The sequence below is a fragment of the Heptranchias perlo genome, chromosome 3 (genome assembly GCF_035084215.1).
Source record: "Heptranchias perlo isolate sHepPer1 chromosome 3, sHepPer1.hap1, whole genome shotgun sequence".
NCBI lineage: Eukaryota > Metazoa > Chordata > Chondrichthyes > Hexanchiformes > Hexanchidae > Heptranchias > Heptranchias perlo.
The window spans coordinates 74059291-74072937 of record NC_090327.1 but is presented as its reverse complement, the minus strand read 5'-3'; the positions used below and the strand labels follow the sequence as shown (position 1 = coordinate 74072937).

General features: G+C 40.0%; 1 protein-coding gene across 5 annotated transcripts in view; it reads right to left on the bottom strand.

The window, feature by feature from the left end:
• LOC137315863 (centrosome and spindle pole-associated protein 1-like) overlaps positions 1-13647 on the bottom strand; it is a 190192-nt gene that overhangs the window by 93106 nt on the left and 83439 nt on the right. For all 5 annotated transcript variants that reach the window (XM_067980307.1, XM_067980303.1, XM_067980306.1 and 2 more), the window contains one exon: positions 6560-6671. In XM_067980307.1, coding sequence (XP_067836408.1) covers positions 6560-6671 — 112 coding nt within the window. The remainder of the gene's footprint in view (positions 1-6559; positions 6672-13647) is intronic.

Below are 13647 nucleotides of genomic sequence, written 5' to 3'. Positions count from 1 at the left end.
AATCTAAAAGAAAAAGGCATACACAAAGTACATAAATAATAAAGGACAACATGACAAAAGAGAATATCACAACCTCATGAAAGAAGAAAGAAAATTAGGAAGGAAAAGAGGAAATCTGAAATTAAAATATCAAAAAATATAAAAAGGAATTAATAAAATATTCCACAACCACACATCTAACAATAGGAGATTATAGATAGGGATAAGGCCACTAAGGGATGTGCAAGATAAAGTCACAGATGATACTGAAATGAATAGATATTTTGCCTCAGCTTTCACTGAAGAAAGAGGAAATGACAACAGTGGCAGAAGTCAAGAGGAATATTGTGACAGTTAAGATGGAAAGAAAGGAGATACTAGACAAACTAGCCAAACTTAAAGAAGACAAAACCCCAGCTCCAGGTGGATTATGCCCACGAATACTTAAAGAGACATGGGAGGAGCTAGCAGAGGCACGAGTATCCATATATAAAAATTTAATAGAAAAAGGACTAGTGCTAGAGTACTGGCGAACAGCAGGTGTAATTCCTATCAAAATGGGAGATAGAACTGATCTTTTTCTAAAAGAAAGATGCTAAGATCCTTGCTAAAAGATCAGAATATAAAACAACTAGAGACGGAGAATGTAATAAAATATAGTCAGCATGAATTTCTAAAAGGAAGGTCATGTTTAACTAACCTTACCGAATTCTTTGAAGAAGTAACAGAAAGAGTAGATGAGGGAAATGCAGTGGATATGGTATACATGGACTTTCATAAGGCCTTTGATAAGGTGACACCTTTTGAGATTCATGGCAAAGGTCAGGGCGTGTGAAGGCAGGGGCCAGGTAGCAGAATGAATTGAAAGGTACTACAAAACAAACAGAGGGTAGGAGTTAAAGAAAGTTTCTTAGACTGGCAGAAAGTAGGAAGTGGTGCCCCACAGGGACTGTGCTGGGACCACTGTTATTCATCATATACATAAATGATTTGGATGTGTGGTGTTGTAATTTGCGGATGATACCAAATTAGGGGGTATGATTGATAATGTGGAGGACCGTACCAAAATACAGGAAGACCTATAAACTTGCAGAGTGGGCGGAAAATGGCAATGAAATTCAACATAGTGAAGTGTGAGGAGGTTCATTTGGCAGGTGGAATAAGGAGGCTATTTATTCCTTGGAAGGTAAGAAACTAAATGGGGCAGAGGAGCAAAGAGATCTAAGAATACTGATACATAAATTATTAAAAGTAGCAACACAAGTTGGTAAGGCCACAAAGAGTGCAAACAAGGTACTGAGGATCATCTCTGGAGGAATAGAATACAAAAGCAGGGAGGTAATGTGAAATTTTGTAGGCCCTTGCTTAGACCAAACATGGAGTACTGTTTACAGTTCTGTTCTCCATAGTACGAAAAGGATATTGCAGTACTGGAGAAAATGCAGAAAAAATTTCAAAGAATGTTACCAGCATTGACAGGATGCAATTATCAGGAAAGATTGAGCAGGCTGAGGCTTTTTTCTCTGAAAAAGAGAAGGCTGAAGTGACCCAATAAAGGTCTTTAAAATTATGAAGGGGTTTGATAGGTTGGATGTGGAGAAACTGTTTCCACTTGTGGGTGAGTCCACAAGAGGTCGTAATTATAAAATCGCCACTAACAGATCAAATAAAGAATTCAGGAGGAATTTCTTTCCACAAAGTGGTGGAAATGTGGAACATGTTACCACATGGAGTGGTTGAATCTGATAGCATTGATACATTTAAGGGAAGGCTTGATGGATACCTCAAGGACAAGGGAATAGAGGGATACGAGGGCAGGGTTGAAGAGGTAATTAGAGTCGGAAGAAGCTCGTGTGGAGTATAAACATTACAAAGGCCGGTTGGGCCAAATGCCTGTTTCTGACATAGAATCATATAACACAGGAGGCCAATGTAAAATGTAATTCTATAAGAACAGAAGTAGGAGCAGGAGTAGGCCATACAGCTCCACGAGCCTGCTCTGCCATTCAATACGATCATGGCTGATCTTCGGCCTTAATTCTGTTTTCCTGCCCGATCCTCATATCCCTCGATTGTCCTAGAGCCCAAAATCTATCTATCGCAGCCCTGAACATATTCAACGACTCAGCATCCACAGCACTCTGGGGTAGAGAATTCCAAAGATTCACATCCCTCTGTGTGAAGAAATTCCTCCTCATCTCAGTCTTAAATGGCCAACCCCTTATCCTGAGACTATGCCCCTTAGTTCTAGACTCTCCAGCCACAGGAAACAACCTCCCAGCATCTACCCTGTCAAGCCCCCCTCAGAATCTTTTATGTTTCAATGAGATCATCTCTCATTCTTCTAAACTCCAGAGAGCATAGGCCCATTCTATCCAATCTCTCCTCATAGGACAACCCTCTCATCCCAGGAATTAGTCCAGTGAACCTTCGTTGCACCGTCTCTAAAGCAAGTATATCCTTCCTTAGATAAGGAGACCAAAACACAGTACTCCAGGTGACGTCTCACCAAAGCCCTGTACAATTATGGTAAGACTTCCTTACTCTTGTAGTCCAACCCCCTTGCAATAATGGCCAACAAGCCATCCTAATTGCTTGCTGTACCTGCATGCTAACTTCCTGTGTTTCTTGTACCAGGACACCCAAATCTCTCTGGACACCAACATTTAATAGTTTCTCACCATTTAAAAAAATTCTGTTTTTCTATTCTTCCTACCAAAGTGAATAACCTCACATTTCCCCATATTATACTCCATCTGCCACCCTTTTGCCCACTCACTTAACCTATCTATATCCCTCTGCAGACTCTGTGTCCTCCAGCTTACTTTCCCACCGAGCTTTCTATCGTCAGCAAACTTGGATACATTACACTCGGTCCCTTCATCTAAGTCATTAATATAGATGGTAAATAGCTGAGGCCCAAGTACCGATCGTTGCGGCACCCCACTAGTTACAGCCTGCCAACCTGAAAATGACTCGTATATCCCTACGCTCTGTTTTCTGTCCATTAACCAATCCTCTATCCATGCTAATATGTTACCCCCAACCCCATGAGCCCTTATCTTGCATAACAACCTTTTATGTGGCACCTTATTGAATGCCTTTTGAAAATCCAAAAATACTACATCCACTGATTCCCCTTTATCTATCCTGCTAGTTACATCCTCAAAAAACTCTAATAAATTTGTCAAACACCATTGCCCTTTCATAAAACCATGTTGACTCTGCCTAATCCTATGATGATTTTCTAAGTGCCCTGTTACCATTTCCTTAATAATGGATTCCAGCATTTTCCCGACGACTGATGTTAGGCTAACTGGCCTATACTTCCCTGTTTTCTCTCTCCCTCCTTTCTTGAATAGCTGGGTTACATTTGCTACCTTCCAATCCGCTGGGACTGTTCTAGGATCTAGGGAATTTTGGAAGATCACAACCAATGCATCCACCTCTTTTAGAACCCCCGAATGTCCAGGGGATTTATCGGCTTTTAGTCTCATTAGTTTCTCTAGTACTTTTTCTCTACTGATATTAATTACTTTAAGTTCCTCACTCTCATTGGCCCCTTGGTTCCCCACTATCTTCTACAGTGAAGACAGATACAAAATATTTGTTTAATGTCTCCGCCATTTCCTGATTCCCCATTATAATTTCTCCTGTCTCAGCCTCTAAGGGACCAATGTTTACTTTTGCTACTCTCTTCCTTTTTACAAACTTGTAGAAGATTTTAAAATCCATTTTTATATTTCTTGCTGGTTTACTTTCACATTTTATTTTCTTCCTTTTTATCAATTTTTTGGTCGTCCCTTGCTGGTTTCTAAAACCTTCCCAATTCTCAAGCCTACTACTCTTCTTGGCAACATTATAGGCCTCTACTTTTAATCTAATACTATCCTTAACTTCTTTAGTTAGCCACGGATGGATCACTTTTTCCGTGGCGTTTTTATTTCTCAATGGAATGTATATTCGTTAAGAATATTGAAATATTTCTTTAAATGTTTGCCATTGCTTATCTACTGTCATACCCTTTAATCTAATTTCCCAATCTACCATCGCCATCTCGCCCCTCGTACCTATATAATTGGCTTTATTTAAGTTTAAGACTCTAGTTTCGGACTTAAGTATGTCACTCTCAAACTCAATGTGAATTTCTATGATATTATGATCACTCTTCCTCAAAGGATCCTTTACTATGAGATTTCTTATTAACCCTGTCTCATTACACAAGACAAGATCTAAGATAGCCTGTTCCCTGGTTGGTTCCAGGAAACTATCTCGAATGCATTTCATGAACTACCTTTGCCAATTTGATTTGTCCAGTCTATATGAAGATTAAAGCCCCCATGATTATTGCATTACCTTTGTTACAAGCTCCTATTATTTCATGATTAATACTTTGTCCAATGGTATAGTTACTATTAGGGGGCCTATAGACTACTCCCACCAGTATTTTCTGCCCCTTGTTATTTCTTATTTCTACCCATACTGATTCTACTTCCTGATCGTCCGAGCCAAGATCCTTTCTCACCACTGTTTTTGTGTCATCCTTTATTATTAGGGCTACATCCCAATTTTTCCATTCTGCCTGTCTTTTCTAAACATCATGTACCCTGAAATATTTAGTTCCAAACCTTGGTCACCTTGCAACCATGTAATAGCTATGTAATGTAGTTGCTTACAATTTAGTGCGAGATTACAAGAATGGTTGATGATATGGTTTTCTTCATTCTTTGAATGTGATCAAGTTTCCTCAAGAACCATTTGGTCATCATCCAATTGAAGGAAAACTACCTCAACAGCCCTCAGTTTTTGTGTGAAACGTGATTCAGATTTTTAATATATCGAAAAGAATGGAAAACATAGCTGTAAGCATGTTATTTAAAATTGGAATTTGAGTGCAAAACAAATAAGCATGACTTAAGATTAGAATTTTTTTTTTCCTCCACAGAGTGATAGATATGAAGGATAGACACCCAGCTAAAAGCAGTTGCATAAGAAAATATGAAAAGACAAGAAAAAGCCAGTTAACCCATTGGCGTCATCCCTATAGCTGTTATCCCATTATCCCATTTATCTGCATGAATGTACCTAATGTTTTTGTCCCTATTGCCCTGCCTGTCAAATTATTCCAAACATTTTTCCTCGGATAAAGAAGTTTTTCCTAATATGCATTTAAATTTATATTTCACGAATTTAAATTTATGACCTCTGGTACTTTTCTGGCTTAAGTTGAAGTAATATTCTGGGTTTATCATATATGTTGCATTTTGAGTTTTATTGTATTTTGATGACTTTCATCTCCCATCACCTTTTCAGACTGCAGAACTTGAGCTTATCTAATATTTTCTCACTGCTCAGCCTCTTTACACTTGGTATCTATCTTACTACTCTTCTGTATATCATCTTTAGAGCTAGATGAATATTTAGTTAGGAACAGGATTGAGGATTATAAGGAATGGTAAAGGTGGAGATTATGCTGTGTGGATCAATATGATTCCTCAGTTGTAAAGATCAAAGAATTATCACAGTAAGGATAATTGAGCTAGAAATGTATAATTGGACTTTCTAATTTTAAGTGCTGATTTTGCCCATTTTTTAGTTGTGTTATTTTCACTTCATTCATTAAGAAAAAATTGTAAATATTATAACTTTACTCTTCTGAATTTGCTTACCAAGTTTTTTTTCCCATCATATCCAACACTTGTCACCTATAACTACAAAAACAGTTTCCATAAAAATCTGGATTTAAGGTTGGGACAGGGTGGGAAATCCCTCGATCTGCCAGTGTCAATCTGCATCATCAAGGAATCAGCTGGAGTAAACAGAGTAGCGAAAGACAGCATCAAGAAGTAGCTCCAGCCAATACTGTTCAAGCAGTTTGGGGACTTGCTAGGGATGACTGAGTTAATGTCAAACAATGCTGAGTTGTTTCTTCATGACTTGGGTGTTGAAGCATGCCAACTGCCTGAGGTTCCCCAATGCCAAGCTTGTGGTGGAACCTATTGATAAGGCAGTTCCAAAACATGAACAGGAGTACTCCTAATGCTCTTTTTATCATTTCTTGCAATATCTGGGACATCCTCTTGAGCCCAGTGGGACTAGCTGGATTGCTCTTGCAGAGAGCCGGCATGCTCCGTCTGTGCTGTAACCATTCTATGATTCTATCCTGGTGAGTGCAAACTGAAAAAAAACTATGAAGATGGAGGACAAAGTGGAGCCATGCTTGAAAGAGAAGCATCTAAGACACTGGTCATGACCATTATTTAAGCAATTTCTCTTTCCATGGTATCCTTGTACTAGACATCATCTTTAAAATGGAGAAAGGAAGCAGGTAACCTCTTCTCAGAACTCTACAATGATGCATGGAAACCAGACTTTAGGAGATATGCAGAACTTTTGTGTTAAGCACTTGGCCTTTGACGTGAATGACATCAATAACACATGGTAAATTACAAGATACCAATCTATGTATGTCCTATCACTCCATGACATATCACATAGGTTCCAATGCAATGCACCATCTGTCAAAGTTGCAGTTAAATTTATCAAAGACATGACAGATTGAAAAAAAACAAAAACTTACAAAGCTTGGTCTACGGAGGAAGTTTGTGGATAGGCTTGCATTGGTATGTTGGCCAGCCCATTGGGAGAGTTAACCAAGGGTATAGGTTGTACACCTATGACTCCTGGGCCATCTATTCAGTAAAGTAAAAACAATGTTTCAGTACAGTATTTGGGATTAAACAAAATGTAACACATAGATTCTAAAGAGTACCAAGTATTAGTTAAAATAAATTAGTTAAGTATTTCTTTTAAAAGTATGTGTTAAATAAGCATGAAAAAGAAACGCTTTTGATACATTTTATATGGATAGCCCAGCAATGAATTTTTAAATGATCGACAATTTTATTTAAACAAAAGTGGGCCATACTCTATTGGGTAAATATTGACTTTCTGCAAACCTCAAATATGCATCAGAAAATCATAGGCCTGCTCCCCCAATTTTCTGATGCATGCCTGCAGTGTGCAAAGTACCTCACCATGGTCGGGGACCCATAAAATCCACTCTGATTAATCATATTCAAAAAATCTATGATTTCAACTACTTTTTGGTGGGTTGACTGAGGGATATAGGTTAAGTGCACATTGTAAAAGCACCAAAGAAAATATAACTCTGATGGCAGAAACAGTTCAACTAAGAATGAAATGGGTTTTCTTCAGATAAAGGCAATTTACGTATCAGATATCCCTCATTACTTGACATATATATCTATTTAAAAAGTTACCAATTGTCAGCATGTGAGGATGAAAGAAGGTACTCATAGGTCAACAATAATAATTTTAAGAAATAGTCTAGCTCATGAGTAATGAAGCCACAAGTAAATTTAAGGTCTTCTTCACTCAAGGGGCAGTGCCCTGGTCCAAAAATGTCCTACATTTGATTACAGCCTGATCATTTATATATGAATAAATGGGAACAGATCCTCTTAATTTAAAGTTACATTTTAAAATACAAATATTTAATCAGATAACAGCTGATTTAAATTGCTAGCTTTGACAGATTGGAAATGTAATTTATTTTTCAATTTAGCTAAAAGGTTGCGGGCTTATACCCTGACTAATGATTTCTTTTCCATGTTCTATCTGGTGGTTGTTAAAGAACTGCTGACTAAAGCTGGAAAAGGGAGCCTTGAAATTCCATAATCTTGACAGAAGCATGTAAGGAGACACAGACAAATTAAAAATATGCACCTCCAGGCATTTGCAGTTGCACTTCGATAACAAAACATCATGAAATATAAAAAAAATTCAGCATGACCAGAACCTAATGAATTGCCACAACCTTAAACATTGTTCCAAGCATATGAGCAACAATGCAAATGATCCAATGTACTCCCCCACAAGTCCCATGCAGTTAAAATGTGCAACAGCTTCACAAAATATTTTTTTTTATTATTCGTTCATGGGATGTGGGTGTCGTTGGCAAGGCCAGCATTTATTGCCCACCCCTAATTGCCCTCGAGAAGGTGGTGGTGAGACGCCTTCTTGAACCGCTGCAGTCCGTGTGGTGAAGGTTCTCCAACAGTGCTGTTAGGTAGGATTTTGACTCAGCGACGATGAAGGAACGGCGATATATTTCCAAGTCAGGATGGTGTATGACTTGGAGGGGAACGTGCAGGTGGTGTTGCTCCCATGTGCCTGCTGCCCTTGTCCTTCTAGGTGGTAGAGGTCACGGGTTTGGGAGGTGCTGTCGAAGGGGCCTTGGCGAGTTGCTGCAGTGCATCCTGTGGATGGTACACACTGCAGCCACGGTGCGCCGGTGGTGAAGGGAGTGAATGTTTAGGGTGGTGGATGGGGTGCCAATCAAGCAGGCTGCCTTGTCCTGGATGATGTCGAGCTTCCTGAGCATTGTTGGAGTTGCACCCATCCAGGCAAGTGGAGAGTATTCCATCACACTCCTGACTTGTAGATGTGGGAAGGTTTTGGGGAGTCAGGAGGTGAATCACTCACCACAGAATACCCAGCCTCTGACCTGCTCTTGTAGCCACAGTATTTATGTGGCTGGTACAGTTAAGTTTCTGGTCAATGTTGACCCCTAGGATGTTGATGGTGGGAGATACGATGATGGTAATGCCGTTGAATGTCAAGGGGAGGTGGTTAGACTCTCTCTTGTTGGAGATGGTCATTGCCTGGCACTTGTCTGGCACGAATGTTACTTGCCACTTATCAGCCCAAGCCTGGATGTTGTTTGCTTCAGCTAATAGTCAAATATCTTTGAGCTGTATCCCAGTATTTGATTAGCCTCGTTACCAACTTCACATTGACTGAAAGCTATCAGTGGATGATAATTAATCACACCAAATTGGTTTCCTCCTTTGCAAGCAGGCACGCCTCCATTCACCCAATGCCACAATCAACCAGTCAATTACAAAATAGTATCCCTCTACACCTTTGCTGTTTCCTGCTCCAAATAATGGCCCGGAAATTGCTCATAAAATAACGTCAATGCTAACAGGGTTCACCGTTATTTCAGGGCAAATGCACATGCGCAGTCAAATGCAGAAATCCGGAAATTGTTCTACCATTTGCCCTGCTCATTTGAAAGCTGTGTGGGAAGGACTGCTCACCAGCTGAATGAATTGACCAGTGCGAACTTGCTCTCCTGCCCAGCTGGAAACAAACTAATCTCTCCGTAAAAAAGGTACACTGGGTTTTTTAGGTCTAAACTAATTTTTAATGGCATTGTAAGTCTAAATGGTTGCCAAAAAAAAACCTCTCTGGCACTGAAAATGAATTTTTAAAAATGAGGAGTCTCATCACTTCTGATTTTAATTGTTGTTGGACATTAACAAAAAAAAATTAAATTAAAATTTATTCTTTTACTGTTTCTGTCTGAATCTTTTACCTCTGACTTTCAATTCAATATTTCTTACCCTCTCTTTATTTTGCGTTCTCTAACTGATTTTATGTTGAATTTACAGTTGGAGCTTTCACTTCCTGGTTCTGACTCTGTGTGGCTTGTCAAGGATGCTTCAACCTGATTGGTGGACGGGAGAGAGAGATAGCTCCTTTCTCCACTTTCACAGCTCACAGAAGCCTGGGAAAGGATGGTGTACTTACTGCAGCTTACCATTAGAGGAAATTCCCACAGTAAAGCCCGCGAATAGTTTGTGGGTGAGTTTATAACTAACGAGCAGCAGGCGACGTTCGTTCGCCACTCAGCACAATTTCCAGGCCATTAAACTATATTAATTTGCATTAAATTCCACCTGACGTTCAAAAAAAAACAGTATGGAAGTTACATCATATAGTTTACAGTTGCTCCAAAAAAGTCATTAATGTTCTGATGCTCAATTAGTGATCTTTCCCAAATAAAACAATAAACAGAGCACAACAAGAAACATTGCAGAGTAATTTTATGAAAAGAAAACACTGCCATGTTTCATGATTTTCATCCATTTTCCCGAGAAAGGATTTTAAGGTTAATTTATATTAAAATATTGCTATTAAGTTAGATTTGGTTCACAAGGGGTTAACTCCCAGAAACGCACAAGTTGATTAGGACCATTATAGCTGGTGTACCAGATGAAATAGCAAACAGAATTATGTATACTCACAATACCATGTCAATTCGAGGCAATATGGGGGTGTGCAGTTAGCAAATTCCAGAGTGGCCCACACTGGTAATGCTCTGCTCTGTTTTCGTTTGGTTTCACTCATGTTTATCGAATCATAGGCAGAACTTTTCTAGCAATGGCTTCTCTTCCCACCCCTTCATAGTCACCTCAGGAGTTCCCCTAGGATCCATCTTGGCCCAATCCACTTCCTCATCTACATACTGCCATTTGGAAACGTAATCCATAGACATGGGTTCAACTTCCACATGTACACTAATGACACCCAGCTCTACCTCTACTCCACTTCTCTTGACTCATCTACTGCCTCCATGTTGTCAGACTGCTTGATCGACATCCAGTCTTGGATGAGCGACAATTTCCTCCAGTTAAACATTGGAAAGACCGATGGCATCGTCTTCAGCCACTACCACAAACTCCATTACCTCGCCAGCAACTACATCCTCCTCCCTGGCTACCGTCTCAGGGTGAACCAGATGGTCTACAACCTCGTCATCCTATTTGACTACGAGCTAAGCTTCCAATCCCATGTTAGAATCATTGAAAGATTACAGCATGGAAGGAGGCCATTCAGCCCATCGAGTTCTGTGCCTGCTCTATGCAAGAGCAATCCAGCTAGTCCCACTCCCCCACAGCCCTGCAAATTTTTTTCCTTTCAAGTACTTATACAGTTCCCTTTTGAAAGCCATGATTGAATCTACCTCCACCACCCCCTCTGGCAATGCATTCCAGATCTTAACCACTCGCTGCATAAAAAAGCTTTTCCTCATGTCACCTTTGGTTCTTCTGCCAATCACCTTAAACCTATGTCCTCTGGTTCTTGACCCTTCCGCCAATGGGAACAGTTTCTCTCTTTCTACTCCATCTGGACCCTTCATGATTTTAAATACCTCTATCAAATCTCCTCGCAACCTTCTCTGTTCCAAGGAGAACAACCCCAGCTTCTCCAATCTATCCACATAACTAAAGTCCCTCATCCCTGGAATCATTCTAGTAAATCTTTTCTGCACCCTCGCTAAGACCTTCACATCTTTCCTAAAGTCTGGTGCCCAGAACTGGGCACAATGCTCCAGTTGTGGTCAAACCAGTGTTTTATAAAGGTTCATCATGACTTCCTTGCTTTTGTACCCTATGCCTCTATTTATAAAGCCCAGGATCCCGTATGCTTTTTTAACCACTTTCCCAACCTGCCCTGCCACTTTCAATAATTTGTGCACATATACCCCCAGATCTCTATGTTCCTGTACCCCTTTTAGAATTGTGCCCTCTAGTTCATATTGCCTCTCCTTGTTCTTCCTATCAAAATGTATCACTTCGCACTTTCTCTCCAAAGACCACCTAGTTCCACTGCCGTAACCTCGCTCATCTCTTCCCGTAGCTCAGCCCATCTGCCACCGAAACCCTCATCCTTGCCTTCACCATTTACAGATTAATTTACACCAATGCTTTCCAGGCCAGCCTCCTGTCCTCCATCTTCATAAACCTTAGTTTATCCAAGACTCTGCTGTCTATATCCTATCCCACACCCTGTCCTCCCTGACTCTCCGTTCCGTAGCGTCACAAATTTAAAATTCTCATCCTCATATTTAAATCCTTCCATGGTGTTGTCCTTCCCTTTTTCCTCTCAAATTCTCTGTTCGTCTGACTTTGTCCTGTTGTGTATTCCCTCTCACCGTCACCCCAGTCATGCATACAACCCTTTAGGCCCCATTCTCTGGAATTCCCTCTCTAAACTCCCTCTCCTCCTTAAAACTCACCTCGATGATCACGTTTTTTTCTCATCTCTCCTAATCTCTGCTTCTTTGATTCTGCAACCATTTTTTCCCTATGACTCAATGAAGCACCTTGGGACATTTTTCTATATTAAAAGGTGCTGTATAAATGGAAGTTGTTTTTGCTGATTTATAAAGTGAGGTGGCCCATATATACATTTTACATCATTTATTATTTTGATGTTACAAGAAGCAGTAGGAAATATTTTCTCACTGGAAAATTATTTTCTATTCATTGATATATTTCATGTTAAAAATAAACCAGTTTGTTGATTTACAATTAGCCTCATCTCACTAGAGTGCTCATCAGTCTACTTTCCGGATGAAACGAGAAACACAAATGATGGCACATACAAGACCATAGTATCTGATACGCAAGGTATCCGTATCATTACAGCCCCTAGGTCGTGCTATTATTTAACCAGATATTGGGCAGTAAAAGTACTTTCCTGATCTTAAGGGACACGGCATCCACTTATGGGAGTGGCCAATGACACTGAATTTAGGAGACTGTCAAATGAGGACCCGAAATTTATAACAATAACTTAAAATGTAGAAGGAAGTCGTTTTGCTAAGTACTTCCCCATTTTATAGTGAAAAAAACTATTACACTTAGAAAAACCTTGTTTGACAGCTTCTTAAAAACACTATTTTTTGACTTCCACCAGCTTACTGCTGGACTGCTTTATGTAATCACAGACAGAGAATAACCTCATGGACAATAGACTGGCTCCAAACTACTTCACTGGCTGGCCACAACTTCAGACTGGTCTGAGAGCCAATAAATAACCATCTGACCCCAGGAAACTATACTAAGGACAGCAAGGTTTCCCAGAGTCAGTTAGCTCCAAATTGGCTCTTGGGCCACAACAAAGTTACAGCACTAATAATAATTAACATAAGCAAATTAACAATAATGAAGGAAATAATGACACTGAAGAGTGACAAATCCCCAAGACCAGATAGTTTCCATTCCAGGGTTTTAAAGGAAGTTGGCGAGAACATTGCAGATCCCCTAACTATAATTTTCCAAAGTTCTCTCGATTCAGGAACCGTTCCTTTAGATTGGAAAATTGCACATGTCACCCCACTACTGAAGAAAGGTGAGAGAGGGAAACCAAGGAATTATAGACCAGTTAGCCTGACATCTCTTGTCGGGAAATTACTAGAGTCTATAATTAAGGATAGAGTGACTGAACTCTATCCTTAATTTGCCTTGAAAATTTTCAGCTGATCAGAGAGAGCCAGCATGGATTCGTAAAGGGTAGGTCATGCCTGACGAACCTGATTGAATTTTTGAAGAGGTGACTAAAGTAGTGGACAGGGGAATGTCTATGGATGTTGTTTATATGGACTTCCAGAAGGCATTCGCTAAAGTCCCTCATAAGAGACTGTTAGCTAAAGTTGAAGCTCATGGAATTGAGGGCAAATTATTGACCTGGTTGGGAAATTGGCTGTGCGGCAGGAGACAGAGAGTAAGGATAATGGGCAGGTACTCAAATTGGCAGGATGTGATTAGTGGTGTCCCACAGGGATCTGTGTTGGGGCCTCAACTATTCACTGTATTTATTAATGACTTAGATGACGGGATAGAGAGCCACATATCCAAGTTTGCCGATGACACAAAGATAGGCAGCATTGTAAGCATAAATTACAGGGAGGTATTAATAGATTAAGTGAATGAAATCCACTGGCCACAGTTTTGCCCAAAGTTGGCAAGTGTGAGGTTTGGACCTAAAAAGGATAGATCAGAGTACTCTCTA